The sequence below is a fragment of the Leucoraja erinacea genome, chromosome 28 (assembly GCF_028641065.1).
Source record: "Leucoraja erinacea ecotype New England chromosome 28, Leri_hhj_1, whole genome shotgun sequence".
Classification (NCBI taxonomy): Eukaryota; Metazoa; Chordata; class Chondrichthyes; order Rajiformes; family Rajidae; genus Leucoraja; species Leucoraja erinaceus.
Window position 1 is genome coordinate 22,899,179 of NC_073404.1, and position 20,843 is coordinate 22,920,021.

General features: G+C 43.3%; 1 protein-coding gene across 2 annotated transcripts in view; it reads left to right on the forward strand.

Annotated features, from left to right (window-relative positions):
- Positions 1-2,668, forward strand: part of tyw1 (tRNA-yW synthesizing protein 1 homolog (S. cerevisiae)) — a 117,036-nt gene extending 114,368 nt beyond the window's left edge. For both annotated transcript variants that reach the window (XM_055658046.1, XM_055658045.1), the window contains exon 16: positions 757-2,668. In XM_055658046.1, coding sequence (XP_055514021.1) covers positions 757-975 — 219 coding nt within the window. In that variant the 3' untranslated portion in view covers positions 976-2,668. The remainder of the gene's footprint in view (positions 1-756) is intronic.
- The last annotated feature ends 18,175 nt before the right edge of the window (positions 2,669-20,843 follow it).

The window sequence follows — 20,843 nt, forward strand, 5'->3', positions numbered from 1 at the left end:
ACGATGATTAAGGTTAGGGGGGTAGGTATGAAAACCTGTGTAGTCGGCCATATATTGTGCACCACGCATGTAGCATTTTACAATAAATATCAATATTTTCATTGTAAACCAAGCTGCGTTACGGTTTAGATTCCTTTGGCTACACCCTGTCCAATACATGGATCACTTTGTAGTATAATTGTGGATAGTGTTTTTGTATTGTGCACGTACTCTCAACTACTGGCATGCCATGGAATAAAGACTATTAGCTTATTTTGCAACTCTGTATTGTCCATTCTAAATTTCAACGAATTGTGCTTGCTTACATTAATTAAAATCTGCCACTAATTGCCCTATCACCTCTGTCTATTGAATTTGACCAGCTTGGTTCATTTGTTTGGCAGCCAATGCAAGTCACTGTGTTTTTCTGTAAGCAGCTGTAGCCTCAGCAGTTGATCCTAAGAGCCTATTATTTGACTTCCTTCTTTCCCATCCAGGTCCAGCACTATGCACACCTGCCTTCCGATTCTTTTCCAACCAATTTTATTCCATTTCAGGAACGGCTTGAGATGGATAGAGATATCATGCTGACATTTGCTATCCGGATATGCGCTTGCACTGTAAGGCAGCAAAACTCTACCGCTGCGCCATTGTGCTGCCAGCAGCTTGTTTCCGTGTTGTATGATCTTGTGATACCATTAAACATGCATATTGTGATTTGACTTGATTGCAGATTTTTGATGTCTCCAATTATTTTTCTGTCATTCCTTATTTTAGTTCAAAGTAAATGGAGAATGGTGGACTTGGATAGACTACGACCAATTTCAGCTTCTCATCAAAGACCAGGAAGAGAACAGTGGCACCAAAATATTCTCTGCAGAAGATTACATGGCAAAGACACCAGCCTGGTCACTCTTTGGAGCGAAGCAGAGAGGTTTTGATCCAGTTGATACAAGGTTCCAAAGGAAAAAACTGAAGGACATTTCTGGATGCTAAAAATATTCAATTGGATTCATCTATTTCTCTCTTCATAGATGCTGTCTGATTTGATGAGTATATCCAGCATGTTGTCATTTGATAGACACAAAATGCCGGAGTAACTTAGCAGAACAGGCAGCATCTCTGGAGAGATGGAATGGGTGACGTTTTGTGTCGAGACCCTTCTTCAGACTTCAGCCTCGACCCAAAACATCTCCCATTACTTCTCCCTAGAGATGCTGCCTATCCCGCCGAGTTACCCCAGCATTTTGTGTCTACCTTTGGTGTAAATCAGCATCTGCTGTTCCTTCCTACACATGTTGTCTTTTGATTCTAATTAGATTTGTATATGGCATCACAGAATACGAGAAACTATGTGGCCAGTGCTCATTGTTTTTTACAACAGCCATGTACTGGAAATGTAAAGTGTTTTCGTCTGAGCATACATGGATGGAATTTACCCATACAAGTGTGCAGAATTGGCTATTATAAACTCTACATTCAGATGATGTAGCATATCCTTAATCCAAAGAGCTGTCAGTTGACAAGGTCATATGAAAATAGAACCAATGTGATTGACTAAACATTGCGTATGTTACATTCACTGGGTTTTATTTTTATTCAATTTTTTTGTTACGGACAATTGCCCAGAAAATTATCTTCATCTGAGTCCGTATTGATTTTTATTTCTCTGTAACACAGGTTGACAATCTGGCTCAGGGACACTGATCTTTCCTCTCACTCAGTTCATACAAAATTTAGGCCAGGATTGTATATCACATATTTGGTATGGCAGTCAGTATTGAATCTTGAAACTGTTGAATTTTCATGCATCATGTTATTTTATCTCATTTTGACCCCTTCCTCCTGAAGCTGCTTCACACAGCCTGAAGGATGGGAATGCCAGAGGCAGGGTGTTGTTCTGGTCTGTGTTACTGCCTATACAGTGATGACAAGGAACAGACCTCGGAGCCCAGAGAAAGCTTAAAAATGGTAAAAGTATTGCAATACTTAAACCAGTTTTTTGATCGTGTTACTTATAAAGGCGCTGGAATGAAAGCTGAGAACACTAGAAATACACAGCGGTAGAGGAAGTGTTTGAGGAAAGAAAAACAGTAATATGTTAAATTCTTAAATTTACCAGAAATAAAGGGTGGCACGGGGACGCAACGGTAGAGTTGCTGCCCAACAGCGCCACAGATCCGGATTCGATGCCGACTATGGGTGCTGTCTGTATGGCGTTTGTACATTCTCCCCAAGACCTGTGTGAATTTTCTACAGGAGCTGCGGTTTCCTCCCACACTCCAAAGATGTACAGATTTGTAGGCTAAACAAATTGTCAATTGTCCCAAGTTAGTGTAAGATATTGATAGTGTGCGGGGATCCCCTGGTCAGCACGGACTCGGTTTGCCAAAAGACCTGACTCCGCGCTGTATCTCTAAACTAAACTAAATATTTCAGGTCCAAGATCCTTCATAGATCTGAAAAGTTAATTCTGTATGTCTTTCCACAGACGTTGCCTGACCTGTCGAGTGTTTCAGATATTATCTGTTTTTATTTGTTTTTCAATCTACACTTTTCTACTTTTCCTTTGGAGTTGGAATGTCATCTCCTTTGTTAAGGCAGTAAATGTTTTGAGTTTTATTCCACTGCCTTAATGTAAGTTTATGACTGTATATGGAATACGATAATAAATTTTGTTACCCCAGTTTTCATCTTTGTTTTCCTTTGCTTATTTTAAATTGTCAACCAGATGGAATTTTTAATAACAGGGCAGCAAGTGGCCATTTGTTTCATTGTGTTTGTGCTGCCCCTTTTAAAGGACTATCTAAACAATCTCAATTCCTTGCTCTTTCCTCACAGCCACAGATATTCTTCCTCCTTACATTAAATATCCAATTCTCTTGTTAGTTAATTGCCCGCGTTATGTTATGTGTGCATAATTACCCATAAACTCTACCTGGCTCTCTTAGGCTATCAATATTCAATTGGAGGCATTCTGTGATGTGAGCTGCATACTCCACACACCTGCTGGTTTATTCAAGTTTATAGCTGTTTCTCTGCATTATTTGAGACACACTTCTGATTGGCACGTGTTTTTGATTATCAGTGCAAAGTCAATGGGCATTGATCTCATGTAAGTTGGTATTTCACAAGAAAATTGCATCTACTTTGAGAAAATTGCGTTTCAATTTAGCTCTGGTCACATAGTATATTTACTTTCATTATTTAAATGTCATACTCTTAATCTATGCCCTAGTTGCCTTTATGTGATATATTTTAAAAAACCTGGAAGTTGCGGCAGTTAGACAGTCTGGTGCCAGAGTCATGGAGTTGAAACAGTCCTTTCAGCCCAACAAGTTCACCTTTCTGCCCATTGTGATGCTGGGGACAACGCCAGGCTCGGCAGTGAACACACCAACACTTGCAGCATGGTGAATCCATATGATAGTTGCCAGAAAGGTCCAGCACGGCATGGGAGGCGCAGTCCCTCATTGTAAGGGCGCATGTATGCTGGCACTGGCGCTCTCGGGCTTGTCCCGGCAGCTCAGTCCTGGTCTCAAGGAGGCGGCGTGGCGATCTTTGGCTCCGGTTTGTCTCAATAGCTCAGTCTTATTCGAACCTGCAATAGGGGAAGAAAGCTAGCAGTGAGGCGCCCCACTTTTGTCCGCCTTTCTCTCCCTCTTCTCAATCTTTTGTTTTCCACCTTCTCTCCTCTGGAAGAGTACCTGCGTTTTATGGGTGGCCATGGTGGCGCAGTGGTAGAGTCACTGCCTTACAGCGCTTGCAGCGCCAGAGCCCCAGGTTCGATCCCGACTGCGGGTACTGTCTGTACAGAGTTTGTACGTTCTCCCCGTGATCGCGTGGGTTTGTTCCAAGATCTTCGGTTTTCCTCCCACACCATCTATACTAATTCCATTAGGTCTGGATCCTTTGCTTATTCAAATGCCTGCCTAAAGGTCTCTTAATGTAGATATTATGTCTGCACCATCTCCTTCTGCAACATGCTCTGGATATCAACCACTTTCTGTGTAAAAAGTACGTCATAAGTGATAGGAGTAGACTTTGGCCATTCCGACCATCAAGTCAACCGCCTGTCGTGCCTTAGATGGGTGATTAATTCTGCTTTCCCCTCAAATCTGTTTATAAACTCTTTCCTCTCACCTTAAATGTACGCCTTTTTGACTTGATACTCCTGCCATGGATATTGCATTACAAAATATCTAGAAACCACTGAGAAGATAGAATAATGTTCTGGAAAGCATCTACTATGAGCAAGATCAAGCTAATTCTGCAGGAGTGACCACTTAGAATCTTGTAAGTATGGAGGTTCGGTATACAGTTTACAAACTAACTATACTTACCATGAGCTCCTGCATACTTCACAGACATTTTGGTTTCATGCTATTATTGGAGGAGCAGTTTTTTTAAGCCAGATTTACCATTAAAAGGTTACAATTCCTAACAATAATATCACTTTATTTTCTGTTTGTCTAATGACTTCAATTGGTATAATGTTGTTTGAACGGGAGTGGGAATTGTTGACGTATGCACGTGGCACGGTGTGGAGCAAATGATTAATCATTCATGACTGATGATTAGTAACATTTAGCCTGGCATAGTTGGCGTAATTAATCATTGTATTAGAGTCATAGAGTGATACAGTGTGGAAACAGGCCCTTCGGCCCAACTTGCCTGCACCGGCCAACATGTCCTAGATACTCTAGTCCCACCTGCCTGCATTTGGTCCATGTTCCTCCAAACCTGTCATATCCGTGTACCTGACTAACTGCTTCTTAAACGTTGGGATAGTCCTAGCTTAAACTAACTCCTCTGGCCGCTTGTTCCATACACCCACCACCCTTTGTGTGAAAACGTTCTGCCCCAGATTCTTACTAAATCTTTTCCCCTTCACTTTAAACCCATGTCCTCTGGTCCTTGATTCACCTACTCTGAACAAGAGACTGGACCCTATCTATTCTTCATGCTATTATGCATGTATGTAGTGTCTTCACAGCCAGAAGTTGCAATCATAGCTTTGTAGGGGTTTGAAGTTGAAATAGGAATGAATGTTCAGAGCATTTATTAAAATAAAATATGGAAAGTGGTAGTTTAAGTTTCAGGCAGACTTTACTATAAAATATATTTTTTCACATGACAACCTAAAATGCATTAAAAATGACATTTCAGCAGCAACTGAGTTCCCTCAATAATACATTTGAATTAGACAGCACAGAAAAAGGCCTTTTATCCCATCATGTCCATGCCAACCATTAATCACCCATCGAAGGCACAACAATGCTGGAGTAACTCTGTGGGCCAGGCAACACCCCTGGAGAACATGGATAGGTGACATTTTGGGTTGGGGTTTAGTAAGAGGTTACCTAAAATTGGAGAATTCAATGTTCATACCATGGGTTGTAAGCTTCCCAAGCAGAATATGAGGTGCTGTTCCTCCAGTTGGCATGCAGCTTCACACTGTTAATGGACAGAAGGTCGGCATGGGAAGGGGAGTTGCTAAAATGATTAGTAACCGGAAGATCCACCGGGTGGCGCCGCAATGGCAGCCTCGCCAACAGTCTGTCTGTCCCTTCGTCCTTTATTAAATTATTTTTAGTGTGATTTAAAAGTTTGTGTTAATATTTTCTGGGTTGTTTTATGTGGGAGGTGGGGTAGGGGGTCAGGGGAAACTGTTTTTCGATCTCTTACCTTGTCAGAGATGCGATTTTTTTCAAGTCAAGTCAAGAGAGTTTATTGTCATGTGTCCCAGATAGCACAACAGAATATTGTAAGCATAAATACAGAACAGTTCAGTGTGTCTATAAAGCATAGACCATATATATACACATAAATAAACACATAAAGTGGAATAGGCTGTTATAGTTAAGAGTTTGTTTGGTGGCAAGTTTAATAGCCTGATGGCTGTGGGGAAGAAGCTGTTCCTGAGCCTGGATGTACCAGATTTCGGGCTCCTGTACCTTCTACCTGATGGCAGCGGAGAGATGAGTGTGTGGCCAGGATGGTGTGGGTCCTTGATGATGTTGGCAGTCTTTTTGAGGCAGCGACTGCGATAGATCCCTTCGATGGTGGGGAGGTCAGAGCCGATGATGGACTGGGCAGTGGTCACAACTTTCTGCATTCTTTTCCGCTCCTGGATGCTCAAGTTGCCGAACCAAGCCACGATGCAGCCAGTCAGTATGCTCTCTACTGTGCACCTGTGGAAGTTCGAGAGAGTCCTATTTGACATACCAACCCTCCGTTATCTTCTCAGGAAGTAGAGGCGCTGATGTGCTTTCTTTATAATTGCATCAGTGTGCTGGGACCAGGAAAGATCTTTGGAAATATGCATGCCCAACCCAGGAATTTGTTCTTGACCCTTTCCACCATCGTCCCGTTGATATAAACGGGATTGTGGGTCCCTATCCTGCCCCTTCCAAAGTCCACAATCAGTTCCTTGGTTTTGCTGGTGTTGAGAGCAAGATTATTGTGCTGGCCATATCTCTGGTCGCTCTGTGGCCTAACATTGTGGAGCTGAAGGCCTGCTTGGGACTGACTTTGAGCCGCACCGTGGGGGTGTGGACTTGACATCGGAGCCGGCTCCTTGCCTGGGATCGATGTTCCAACCGAGGCCTGCGGACTTTAACATCAAGGGCTCGCAGTCACGGGAGAGGCCGAGTCGAGAGCCCCAATGATGCTTAAGGTTCGACAAGCCCCGACCCGGGGTCCGATCGCCGGCGTGGGGGAACTGATATCCCCCCGATGCAGGAGCTGATCACTCAGAGGAGGAGGCCCGCCGCCAGCTACGGTAGTCAAGATTGTCCCGTCAACAGAAGGTTCGAGGCCCTGTACACGGCGGGACAGAGCCGGCTGTACTTTTTGAGAAGGCTCCGCTCCTTCTATGTCTGCAGTAAGATACTGCAGATGTTCTACCAACCGGTGCCATCTTCTTCGCTGCCGTGTGCCGGGGCAGCAGGGCGAAGGCTGCAGTCACCAATGGGATCAACAAACTCATCAGGAAGGCTGGCTCCATCCTGAGGGCAGAGTTGGATTCATGGGAGGTGGTCTTGGAGGGGAGGATGCTCCTCAAACTGTGGGTTATCCTGGACATTATAGCTCACCCCCTCCATGACACACTGGTCAACCTGAGGAGTACCTTCAGCAACAGACTGGTTCCACCAAGATGCAGGACAGAAAGCACCAGGTGATCCTTCTTCCCTGTGGCTATTAAACTCAACAACTCCTCTCCCTTTTGTCGTGGGGTAGACTGAGACTGACTTATCTCCTTCCTCCCTCCCCGCCCCTCCCCAATCTGTGCACATCCCCCAATCCTTTCCACTCGTCACTTTAATTTCATGTTTCATGTATTTTGTGTTTTTATGACTGTTGGCAGATAAATAAAGTTCTATTGTTTCATATTGTTACGTCATACTAAATAGCTTTAAGTAGAAAAGCCATAACAAGGCCTAATTGAGGGGGAAAGGAAGATTTTGTATCAATTCTTAGAGATCAGATAAACACTCAACTACACAGATGCCTGATCTACTTTCCCTGGCTATCTACTGTACTTAGTCTTTCATAAAAGCAAAGTAGTCTGTAAATAATTTATAATACTGTAAGAGAATTATTATTTACTTAAATTCCTAGTTATATCTTTTATAGCTTAAACTCTCTAATCCACGACTTCTTATTAAAGTGTGTGACCATGGAAGATACTTGATTTATTGTTCATTCGGTCTTTGCCTATAACATAAGACAGTGGAATGGGCTTCCTGGAATCAAAGTTATATATGTGCAGTTATAACTATTCAATGTGAAATCAGTTTGGACCATCCTCAGTCTCTATGGAGTCACAGCGCACAGCTAATTTAGCAGTAACTGGCAGGAGATTATTGATTTCACCCACATCCATTGGGAAGGCAGTTGCTGGAAATAGTAAATATCAATGATGCAGTATGGGTTGTGTATCTCAGTGTATGATTGAGTCATATTGAGCTGTTTCTGCACACAGCTTTTCTAAATGCCTTTCACTACTTAGGCAAAGACGATAATGCTTTATCTAACATCATTATGTACTTGTTTAAAAGGCTATTAATTAATTCATGATAGGGTGGCAGCAGCGGTAGAGTTGCTGCCTTCGCGCCAGAAACCCGGGTTCGATCCTGATTATGGGTGCTGTCTGTACGGAGTTTGCACGTTCTCCCACACTCCAACGACGTGCAGGTTTGTGGGTTAATTGGCTTCGCTAAAGATTGTAAATTATCCTTAGGGTGTAGGATAGGAAGAGTAAATGGGGATCGTTGGACGGCAGGGTCTTGGTAGGCCGAAGGGCCTGTTTCCGCTTGGTATCTCTAAACTAAACCAAAAAATCTCTGAGAGTATTGCTGTCAGTTATCAGTTCTGGTTACTCCAGGAAGAACTTTGAAAAGTTTTCAACTATTCTGGTGTTTCTGATACTGACTTTGAAGCTGTATTTGTTTAAATCAGGATATGAATGGAAAATATGATCCCAGAAGAATCCCATAGACCATTTGGCCCATTCCAAAATACTCTCATTTATCCTTTACCACGAATATTCATGCAGCATGTTATAGGGCTTCAGTCAGGATGCTTCAGGAACAGACTTCCCACTCTCAGAGATGTTGTCTTTAATGAGACAAACTGCTTATCTATTTAGGCGGCATTCGGAGTGAGTTCGACAACTGTCTTGGACAACATTCCTATATCAACCCTATTATTCAAGATGCTTTTGGTGTGCCATTGACCGTACAGCTTCAATTCATTCATCAATTAATCTACATTAACTACACTTCAACAATTAAGTTACTAATCCCAGGCACTTTGATCACTCTTCAACAGACACAACAAACCATTTCAATTGTGAATTAATGTATTATTCAGACATCCCTCAAGTTTTCGTACCCTAGCTTTCTGCTGCTTTGGACCCTTGTTCCATTTGTCTAAAAATTCTCAAACTTAAACTGTATACTTAAATTGATACAAAAACTTAAACCTGTATACTGTTGTAATACAGTTTGTGCAATGCAAATTTATTATTAGGGTTCAATTTGTTATTAGGGTTCAGAACCCCATATATCCCATCAAACATTCTGATTCCCAGAATAACCAATCTTGGGTTCATCAATCGCTCCTAAAAACTCAGCTGTCTAAGCCTGGCAGCAGTATACTTCCCCAGAAGGGTCTCGACCCAAAACGTCACCTTTTTGAGCCCGAAGGAGTGGAACCTAGAACTGCTTTGGACACTTGTTCTATTTGTCTGAAGAACACATGGAGGAAACCCACGTGGTCGCAGGGACGACATGCAAGATAACAGTGCTGGGAATCAGATCTGAGTCACAGGAGTGGTGAGGCTGCATCACTGTGCTGCCCAAGTCACTATTGAACGTAAAAGGTAATTGCTTGTCCCATCTCACCTGTGCTGCCAGTCAAACCCCGTCTCCTGTTGATTTTACATTACCATGTAAATTACTATCTTACGAGTATTCATCGACTTTTCCTGAATGTTAATATTAAAATGTGCTTCAGCCACAGATACAGGTGATTTTCCTCTTGTTGTCCACCTTTTTTTTTGCCAGACCCTTAAAATGAATACTTCAGTTCAGCTGAGGCTGGTGTGGAGAGGCTCTCGTGAGGGCTAATGGTGGCCAGGCTGGGGCAAGAGCTGCTGCTTAGTGCTTGATGAGGGGCTTACTGCTGCACCATGCTGACACTTGGCAGAAAGCTCAGTGGAGGTCATTGGCCTTTGGTCTGGGATGAAATGTATAGTCACAGAATTGGAAGGGGAGGCAGCAGCCTCCATTACATTCAATATGATTTTAGTTTAGTTTAGTTTATAGATATACGGCGAGGAAACAGGCCCTTCGGCCCACCAAGTCAGAACCGACCAGCAATTCCCACACATTAACACTACCCTACACGCATTAGAGACAATTTTACATTTCTGCCAAGCCAATTAACCTGCAAATCTGTACTTTTTGAAATGGGGAGGAAACCGAAGTTCTCCGAGAAAACCCACGCAGATCACGGGGAGAATGTACAAACTCTGTACAGACAACACCCACAGTCAGGATCGAACCTGGGTCTCTGGCCCGGTAAGGCAGGAGTTCTACCGCTGCACCACTGTGCTGCTCACCTTGCCTCACACTCACCCAAGAGAAGCACACACATGGACCCTTTTGTCCTTTAGAGTTGCAATGATCTTGTTTATTTTATTGTCTCATGTACTGAGATGCAGTGAAAAGTTTTTGTTGCATGCTATCCAGTCAGCGGAAAGACGATACATGATGACAATGTGTCCACAGTGTATAGATACACAATAAATGGAATAACGTGAATGAAGTTTAATACAAGATAAAGCCAGTAAAGTCCGATCAGGGTCTCAATGAGCTAGATAGTAGTTCAGGACTGCTCTCTAGTTGTTGGTCGGATGGTTCAGTTGGCTGATAACAGCTGGGAAGAAACTGTCCCTGAATCTGGAGATGTGTGTTTTCACACTTCTATACCTTTTGCGCGATGGGAGAGGGAGAAGAGGGAGTGGCCAGGGTTCGACTTGTCCTTGATTTGAAAACCTTTATGCCATTTGGTTGGTAGATAAATCTATGCCATGTTGTGCTTACCCATAAATTGAACTCTATAATCTTCTTTACTTGTCAATCTTCTCTTAACCTCTCTGGCCCTGTTGGGTTTCAGAGCCCATTGTAACTTCATCATTCAGGCATGACTATCCAAGGGCCTGCAGCAGCCAGTATGCATCTACATTTCCTCACTGGAGCTTTCCTGTGAGTCAAGGCAGATCTGTCAAACCTGGCACATGCTGCAGTCCTGCTTGATGGGGTCCAGCAGGATTTCAGATTTCTGCGCTCCAAATGTTGTGTTCATGGACCTTCAAACCATGTATTAGAAAGTAACAGACCTGTTTGCAATATCAAAGGACTAAACAGTCAATGCATGAACCAGGAAATCACTGGGTACCTCTTTCACTAATCGGATTGAAAGTTTGTAAAATTAATCGCAGAAGGTCTAAGAAGACGTCACAGTATCTTCCCTCATTCATATCATTCAGGTACTGGAGAGTGGAATGTAATTTAAACTGACAAGCAAAGGTACATTATTTTTTTGTAAATATTTACACAGAAGCATTTCTTGCAGTGACTTTCTCCACAAAGGAAGCCAGTGTCTGAAAGCTTCTATTATTGAAACAGTGCAACAACATCCAGAAAGGTGTTGTTCACATGCTATAATGCCTTAAAGTGTTACAACCTGTACAGTATGACATATTTCATAGCCGTGACAGAATTCAAGGTCAAATCAAGCACAGAAAGCAAAATGGAGAGTGGGAAAGATTGAATTAAAAGAAAAAAAAATGTTTTAAAAGTTAATTGGTCTGTATCATTTTGTTTAAAAAAATTACATACAAATTACATGCCTGAAGTGGTATGTTTTAACCCCCTGTGGCGAGTTCAGTTCATATCTCTTGTACCACTACAGGAACCTCATACCATTCAAGGCAGACAGCAAGATGTGTGATTTTAACAACTTGACCACTGACCTTCATAACAGTTCATAAGTTCCAGGAGCAGAATAAAGCCATTCAGCCCACCAAGTTTACTCTGCCATTCAATCATGGCTGATCTATCTTCCCTTTTCAACCCCATTCTCCTGCCTTCACCCCATAACCCCTGACACTGTTACTAATGAAAAATCTGTCAATCTCCGCCTTAAATATAGCCATTGACTTGGCCTCCACAGCCGTCTGTGGCAATGAATTCCACAGATTCTCCACCCTGACACCTCTGACAGGGTGTGGTTATACTCAAACATTTAGGAGAGTGCATGCCAAGGTTTTATTAGGTAGAAACAATAAACTGCACAAGTTCACAACAGAAAGAAAAAAAGTAGCAAAATGCTGGAGTAACTCAGCGGGTCAGGCAGCATGCCCGGAGAACATGGATAGGTGACGTTTTGGGTCAGGGATTGTCACCTATCTACAGTATGTTCTCCAGGGATGCTGCCTGACTCGCTGAGTTACTCGCTGAATTACGCCAACACTGTGATGATTTTATTAGGGACTAATTGTGGTGACAGGCTGAACCAAATTTGAGGTCTTTTGATCAGGACCTAACTCAATATTCCACTCTGAACCTGAAATATAAGGGAATTTGGTCCAAAAATACAACATTTTATTGATTACTTTTGTTCCATGTAGAGAGTGGGTAAATCCACTTTAATCTATAAAGTAAAAACAATACGCATTTTTAATCTGCTTTTACGTCACATGGAAATTTGACATCCAAACCGAGTAAGATAAACAAACAACTCATGTAAATGTAGGAGCATACGTGGACATTTGGTTTTGTGAAAGTATTGAGTTTTCAAACCCATTTCTTGGGAGAGTTCAATACCTGGGGAGAATTCCAGCAACTAGGCTGCTGTGAACACCTAATATTGGATACTGATAGAACAAAATCATGAGAGGAATTGATAGGGTGGATACACTTGCCCAGAGTAGGGGAATCGAGAACCAGAGGACATAGGTGTAAGGTGAGGTGGGAAAGATTTAATAGGAACCCGAGGGGTAACTTTTTCACACAAGGGGTTGTGAGTGTGAGGAACAAGCTGCAGGAGGATGTAGTTGAGGCAGGTGCTATTGCAACGTTTAAGAAACATTTAGACAGGTACATGGATAGGACAGGTTTAGAGGAATATGGGCCAAACGGAGGCAGGTGGGACCAGTGTAGATGGGACATGTTGGGCCGAAGGGCCTGTTGCCATGTTCTATGACTCTATAACAACGCTGGAAGAGGTGATGGCAACTTGTTTACCTTCTTTTTACATGCAAATAATGGAGCGAGGCATGGAAGGAAGGACGTTACTCATTTTAAATAGTATTCAGTCAGTGTTGATATTAATGTTAAGAATCATTATAACTGCTTTCCAAATTTGAAGTTCAGGTCTCTATTATGGTATGTATGCATTATTTAGTATACGACTTAATTTTTAAAAGGCAACCTATCAATAGAAATGTACTTCAAAGTTACAGTCTGTCAGGGAAATTTAAACAGGCTGCTACTTGTGGCCCACCAGCAGATACTACAGTTAATGTTGAGTGAAGATTTTTTTGGACAAGGTGCCCTCTAAGTTCTTGTTGTACCACTGCAGGGAATAGTAAAAAAACTTGAGTGATTGAACAGCTCTTGATTTAAGACTGCTTTTAACAGATAACTTTAATCATACAGCTTTAGCCTCTGACCTCAGTGAAATAACTATTTTTGAAAGCAGCAGATGTGCATGTCAGCCTAAGATTCGGGTTCTGAAAGTTGCTGGAATTCAATCAGAGCATAAGTGAGCCAAGTATGTAAGACTCTATGACTCTACATGTTATACTCGTGGTCTGTCCCAATGCTGAACTCAGCCTCAGATATTGTTATCATCATTTGTGCTCATCTCATTTGTTTACAATCTACATTTAATTATTTATTGGTTTGCGGATTCTGTTTGAATTGTTGACGAGAATCCCAGTGGTCTATGTATAACTTGACTGTTCTTTACCCCTATGTGTACCGGCCCTGCCCAAGAGCCTTTGGGCAACAGCTCAGGATGTGTTCCAACGTCCCCCAGATTGCCCGCAATGCTCAGGCAAGGGGACGTTGGAACACATCCCAAAGGCTCTTGGGTAGGGCGGGTACACATGGCGTCACGACCAGGTTCTCAAACCAATTGCAGAAGCCATCAGCATGGGAATCAGCAGCTGCGGACGAGAACGCCCCACCACCCAGATGATCACTTTCGTGAAGGCCGGAGAGCAGCTGCCAAGAACCACAGCAGCCAGGAATCTGTCAGGAATCCTGGCGACTGCGCAGGACTGGCAGCTTTCCGTAGACCTGGTGAAACAGCTGAAGTTCCCACAGCACATTGCCACAACCACCCACAGGCCAAATATCCTCCTGGTTTCAGAGGCGACCAAAAGCATCGTCTTGTTGGAACTGACAGTGCCGCGGGAGGACCGTCTGGAGGAGGCCCACGAGAGGAAGATGGCCAAATATGAAGAGCTGGTCATAGACTGCCGCAAGCAGGGCTGGAAGGCAAGGTGTATGCCCATCGAGGTTGGCTGCAGAGGTTTTGCAGGGCAATCGCTCTACAAAGCCTTGAGTGCACTGGGCATCAACGGAGTGGCAAGGAGAAAGGCCATCAAGAACACCACAGAGGCAGCGGAGAAGGCTCGAGATGGCTCTGGATCAGGAGAGGAGGTCCATGGGGAGGAGCGAATGCCACCTGAAGACAAGTCGTGGTCTGATCAACCATGGCTGGGTCGCCTGGGTGAGGGTGTCTGATGTTGAAAGACCCGAAACACCCAATGACCCCAGGTTACATCACTGATGATGTGTTCAGGAGCATCTATCGATGTATTTGTATCAGATACCCACTCTGTTTAGCAGGCACGACTTGCATTGGAAAATATTTAACCATTTATTGGAAGTCCTGTTAATTCATCTTTTGTCTCTCATCTTAAACCAATGCTCTCTCGTAGATCCTAGGGAAAGGTGTGTCTATCCACTTTATCCATGATTTTATGAACCTCTGTAAGGTCAAACTACAAGGTCAGCCTCCTTCAATCCAGAGAAAATACAAGTACAACTAGACTAAGTGTGACCTGTTGGGTCCCAGCATCACACGGGCGGGCTAGTCCCCCAACGCAATATTCCACCTCTCCACCAATTCCAATATTGGTGGCCAGTGGGGGGCTTCTGGAGCGCTAGTATGGCTGTTGTGGGCTGAAGGGACTGGTTTTCAGAGGGCTAGTATGGACATTGTGGGCCGAATGGATTATTGGACTGGCGGCTCAGTCACTCAAGCCTGTTGTGCTGGCAGCTCACTCACTCACGGCTGGTGGGCTGGCAGTTTACTCACGACTATTCCTTGAAATTCCATTTCAAGCAGGGTGCAAGGCCACCGAATTCAAGTGCAAATTCATACCATTTCAAGCAGGGTGCAAGGAAAACAGCGAGTCGTGACCTCTCCCTCCTTCTTGCAGGGACTGAGCCACCCCCACACTTCTATGTTTTATAGTCCCTCCCCCTTCCCACCAGAAGGGGCATGGCCTTCATGGCGTGATTGACAGGAGACAGGAGAGAATCTCAACATTTTTTAAACACAAATAACTCTTTTATTTTTCATCGATGGGAAAAATCCTCGGCACCTGATGAGCGGAGGGGGACTCAGATGGCCAAAAATCACAGCCGTACGTGGTAGCGTTTTTTCTAAAATCAATATAAAGCGCAAACAGGAAGTGGTCAAGATTAGACTTTTAATTATATAGAAGACAAGGCAACTTTAATTAAGCAAGGCAATTTTAATTAGGCAAGGCAACTAATTAGGTAAGGCAACTTTAATTAGGCAACACAGCTTTAGCATTTCCAAAACGAAGGCAACACAGCTTTAGCATTTCAAAATATATTTTCAAACCACATTAAGGGCACTGACAGGTCAGTAAAACAACTCACAGTTTAGTAGACATGTGTTCAGTGTTATTCACAACTCAAACTGAGAGACGTGACCCTCTCGCTCCCCCATCTTGCAGAGACTGAGGCACTCAACACTTCTATGTTTTATAGTCCCTCCGGATGGGGCATGGCCTTCAGGAGAGAGAATCTCAACATTTTTTAAACACTAATAACTCTTTTACTTTTCATCAATGGGAAAAGTCCTCTTATCTTGCGCAGCTGAGTAGGACTCGAGTAAGATGGCCAAAAATCACAGCCGTAGGTGGCAGCGTTTTTTCTAAAATCAATGTACAGAACAACAGGAAGTGGTTGTTCAGACTTTTAGTAATATAGATAACAGCATTTAAAATACATTTAGATAGCTACATGGATAGGAAAATATCAGATAGATTGGATAGATTTAATACAGACCTGAGGAGCAACTTCTTCACTGCGTGGTGGTGGGTATATGGAAAGAGCTGCCAGAGGAGGTAGTTAAGACAGGTACCATAGCAGCATTTAAGAAACACTTGTACAGGCACGTGGATAGGAAGGATATGGGTAAATGGGACTAGCTTGTCTGAGGTGTCTTGACAGCATGAACAAATTGGACTGAAGGGGCTGTTTCTGTGATATATGACTATAACACAAACCTGAAGAGTTATGGAACATAACTTTGCTTAGAGTGACAAACTTTACACTGTTAAAATTTGCATATGATTTGAGATGTTGTTACCACTTTTTCAATATGAAAAGGCACTGAAAACAGTTGATGGTTTGGTTTTAAGATATTCTGAAATGTTCCAATAAGGAAATCCATAATGTGGAGTGACAAATGACAACATTGCCATGGCCATTGAGGATGATGAGCAAAAATAGGAGCCTTGTTCTCCCATCCCACCACCTCAGCAACTAATATTTATGTAATCAAGGATGAAAAGTGATATTTTTAAGTGACAGAAAGGGAAATGGATCAAACTTACTTTAATGTGCAGGAAGGAACTACAGGTGCTGTTTGAAACCGAAGATAGACACAAAAAGCTGGAGTAACTCAGCGGGTCAGACAGCATCTCTGGAGAAAAGGAGTCCGCAGACGCTACCCATTGAAGGAGGGGAACGCTCCTAGCCCTCCTCGTCCAAAGGCCTGATTGACTTACTCCCGATTTTACCCCTTTTCTGGGGCACCATAGCGGTCTGGGAGGCACTGTCCCCATTGTCAGCGACTTAGGTAGCGAACCCGACGGCCCATAACCGGTTTCCCCCGCGGCTCGTCCAGACTTCGCCTCAAAATTGAATCCAGCAGGCAAACTCTGTAATGGAGCTTCCTGCAAGACAAAACACAGAACCTGGAAATAAGTTTTAAAACTTACCTGCAGGTTTAAACTTACCGCTGGAAGGAGCAGCGCGCATGCCAGTCAGTCGCTGCGCAATGCGGTAGACGTAATGACGCGCATGCGGGCTGACGGCCTTCTTCATGGAATCACTCACGTGACTCCGAAGTAAAATTTATATGCCCATAAAATAGTTGGTCTTTAACAATAGGATAGCAACTGATAATCTTTAAAGTACCAATTGCATCTAGATTACTTCCTCTATCAGTAATTCGTTAAAATCTATCTTTTCCCAAATTGGTTCGCACATTCAGGATTTATAGTCCAGCTCGTGCCCTTAAAACAACCATGTTTGATTTTCAGAGACCACTTAGTCCGAAGCTCCCAGTCAGTGTGCGGTGTCACTGGGAACAGTTCAATCGCTGACGATGCTGAATGCAGCTGCAGATGGAGATGGGATCTTCACTCCTTCCTAAAGTGCTCTTGTCAAAAATATAAATGTTGATGGATGATATAATTTTGAATATGCATTGTGCATTGATGATGCACCTCAGATTATGGTTTTAGCACACTGATGCCTCAATGAATGTTGATTTTTTAATTTCAAAGGAAAGTCAGATGTTTGCAAATGACCTGTGTGAACGAGTTAATGTGGTGATTTATGATGCATTGCGTGATGCATCTGATCAGAAAAGGCAGCTTTAACAGAAATTGCTATTTGTTTGAACACAATTCCTCTGGCAGTGCATGATGGAGACAAATTGATGACAGTACAGGAAAGCAAATTATGTTTAAAATGGTTTGGGATGATCAGGTTGTTTATGGGAAATGACTGATTACTGAACATAATATTGGGATTGGAATGACAGAAAAATGCACAATTTTATTTACAAAAGTCTCAGTGTTCTGGTGTCCACATTTTCAAATCAATAGAAAGCATTTTGGAATCATAGGACAAAGGGCTTTCGTGATTGTATGATATGTTTAGCATGGCTATGATGTTTTGGACTTGCTAAACAGATGATACAATCACAGAAGTACATCTCTCCACCTAGTTCCTCGATCCACGTTTTTCTTCTCGGAAAACAAGTCCACAACTTATTGGCCATTCAGCCCATCAAGTCTACTCCGTCATTCAATCATGGCTCATCTCTGCCACCTAATTCCATTTTCCTGCCTTCTTCCCATAACCCTTGACACCCGTTCTAATCAAGAGCGCGTCCAACTCTGCCTGAAAAATATCCACTAACTTGGCCCCCACAGCCCTCTGTGGCAATGAGTTCCACAGATTAACTACCCTCTGACTAAAGAAGTTCCTCATCATCTTTTTAAAAGAGCTTGTATTCACTGGAATCTAGAAGGATGAGAGGAGATCTCATAGAAACATATATAATTCTTAAAGGATTGGACAGGCTAGATGCAGGAAAAATATTCCTGAGTTCAGAACTAGGGGCCACAGTTTAAGAATAAGAGGTAGGCCATTTAGGACTGAGATGAGGAAAAACTGCTTCACCCAGAGAGTTGTGAATCTGTGGAATTCTCTGCCACAGAGGCAGTGGAGGCCTTCTTCTTCTTCTTGCGTGTGGCGTGCACAGCCTGAAGTTGTAGGACAACTTGTTCTATTTGATCTTATTTGATTGTGCACGCCGGGTTGGTTGCATTTATCGAAACAGTGAAGTGGAGGCCAATTCACTGGATGTTTTCAAGAGGGAGTTAGATTTAGCTCTTAAGGCATCAAGGGATATGGGGAAAAGCAGGAACGGAGTACTGATTGTAGATGATCAGCCATGATCATATTGAATGGCGGTGCTGGCTCAAAGGACCTAATGGCCTAGTCCTGCACCTATTTTTCTGTTTCTATGTTAAGCGGGCAATTATCCTCCATTTCCGTAACTTTTTCTTTCTGCTGTTCTTCATCAATAATCAGCCCGAGCCGACAGCAGGAAGCGTCTAGCGAAGGGATGTGAGTAGTGGGATCTAATTAATGGATATTTCATTATTTTTTATTTGTCTCCATTTCTTGCTCTGATGCTCAATTAATTCAGCTGGCACAGCTTTAACTGCCTCAAGTGAAACCATTACTTCCACTGTTTTAGAAGCTCAAAATTGCTGTTCTAACAGAGAGCACAATGAAAACCTGCCACAATCTGTTGGGGTGCTGCCACTCATATTAGCTTTACCAATGTTTCTAATAATGGCCCTGTCCCACTTAGGCGACTTTTTCGGCGACTGCCGGCACCCGTCATAGGTCGTTGCTGGTCGGCGAAAATTTTCAACACGTTGAAAATTCAGCGGTGACCAGAAAGACGCTACGACTCTTTGGGAGGCTGAGGAGACGACTCACGACCATACAGGCGACACACTGGCGACGTGGCGCGGGGTGAAGCCTGTATGGTCGTGAGTAGTCACCCAAAGAGTCGTACCTTGTTCTGGTTGCCGCTGGATTTTCAACATGTTGAACATTTTCGGCGACCTGCAACGACCTATGACGGGTGTCGGCAGTCGCCGATAAAGTCGCATAAGTGGGACAGGCCCATTTGGGTCGTAGAAAATGCATTTGTGATGATATAAAGGCAATATCATAGATGGAGAGAAAAGCTACCAGTGGGTAAAAACTGCAATTCATTTCTTCGGTAATGCCATCTCAATGTGAAATAACTTGGAAATACTAAGTGACTATCATTGCATGTGAAGGCGAAATGTATAAATACATAAGTGCTACCTGACAGTAGATATAGGTGGAGTGTCCATTTGAAACACTTTACATTGTGCAACTTTGTATGATGTGCTCTGTGATATCTTCAGAATCAGTTCAGCTGCATTCTTAAGGCTTAGTGGCGACAGAAGGTAATTTAAAGTTCATCGCAGCATGGAATCTGTCCGGCAATACCTTTGGGCAAGGGCACAGCTGTTTTGCAATCAGCTTCTGACATGGCGCACTTTCTGACGCGGGTCCATCCAATATCAAGCCTCTGATAATGTAACCAATACCCAGTGTTCCAAGGTAGACTGCTGGGCAATGGTTTACTGATTTGTACAGTGTACAAAGATGCTGGAAACCAGAACAGTTTGTTCCAGGGTTGCAACAAAAGAATGTTCACAAACACGGCAGATAAATAATTGTGCAAAACCATGAATCTTAAGCATCTAGCACAGTTACCAAACTTAGAAGTGTTTAGCGTCTAACTCGCCGGGAAATACTGAGGTTGACTTGGCTGACTGTGTGGGGAAAAAAACATGGATATGGGCAGCCTGCTTTGCCGACTTTAAATCAAGCATAATGGTATTGAGGTATGAGCTAGGGTGAAACTAGTAGCATTCGGGGCCCCATAGATGCAGTCATCCATCACGGGAACAAGCCCTCCAACCCACATTGTCTATGCTGACTAAATTGCCACATCTATGCTGGTCTCACTTGCCCACATTTGGCTCATATCTCTCTAAACCTATCCTACCCATGCACCTGTCCAAATGTATTTTAAATTATCTTATTGTACCTGCCTCAACTACCTCCTCTGGAGGCCCATTCCATATAGCCACCACCACCCTCTGTATGAAAACTTTGCCCCTCAAGTTCCTATTCATCTTTCCCCTTAAACCAAAATCCTCTGGTTCTTGATTTCCCTACTCAGGGGAAAAAACTCTCTGCATTCACCCTATCTATTCCCTTCATGATTTTATACTTCTCTATAATTACTTCTCCTCAGCCGCCTTATAAAATATTCCTTATAATATACTTCTCCTCAACCTCGTGCTTAGTTAGTTTTATAGTTTAAAGGGCCTGCCCCACTTGGGCACCATTTACGCATGACCCAAGTGGCGCGCAAAGATTTTGTGAATCCCCAAATCCTGGGGCACGCACGCGACCGCACGTCACCACCTACGTCACAACGCACCATGCGCGCGTAATGCACGCCATGTGCGTTACGTAAATTATGTCGCGTAAATGACACGCAAATGACTCCCAAGTGGGACAGGCCCTTAAAGATACAGCAAGGAAATAGGTCCTTTGACCCATCGAGTCCACGCTGACCAGCGATTCCCACACATTAACGCT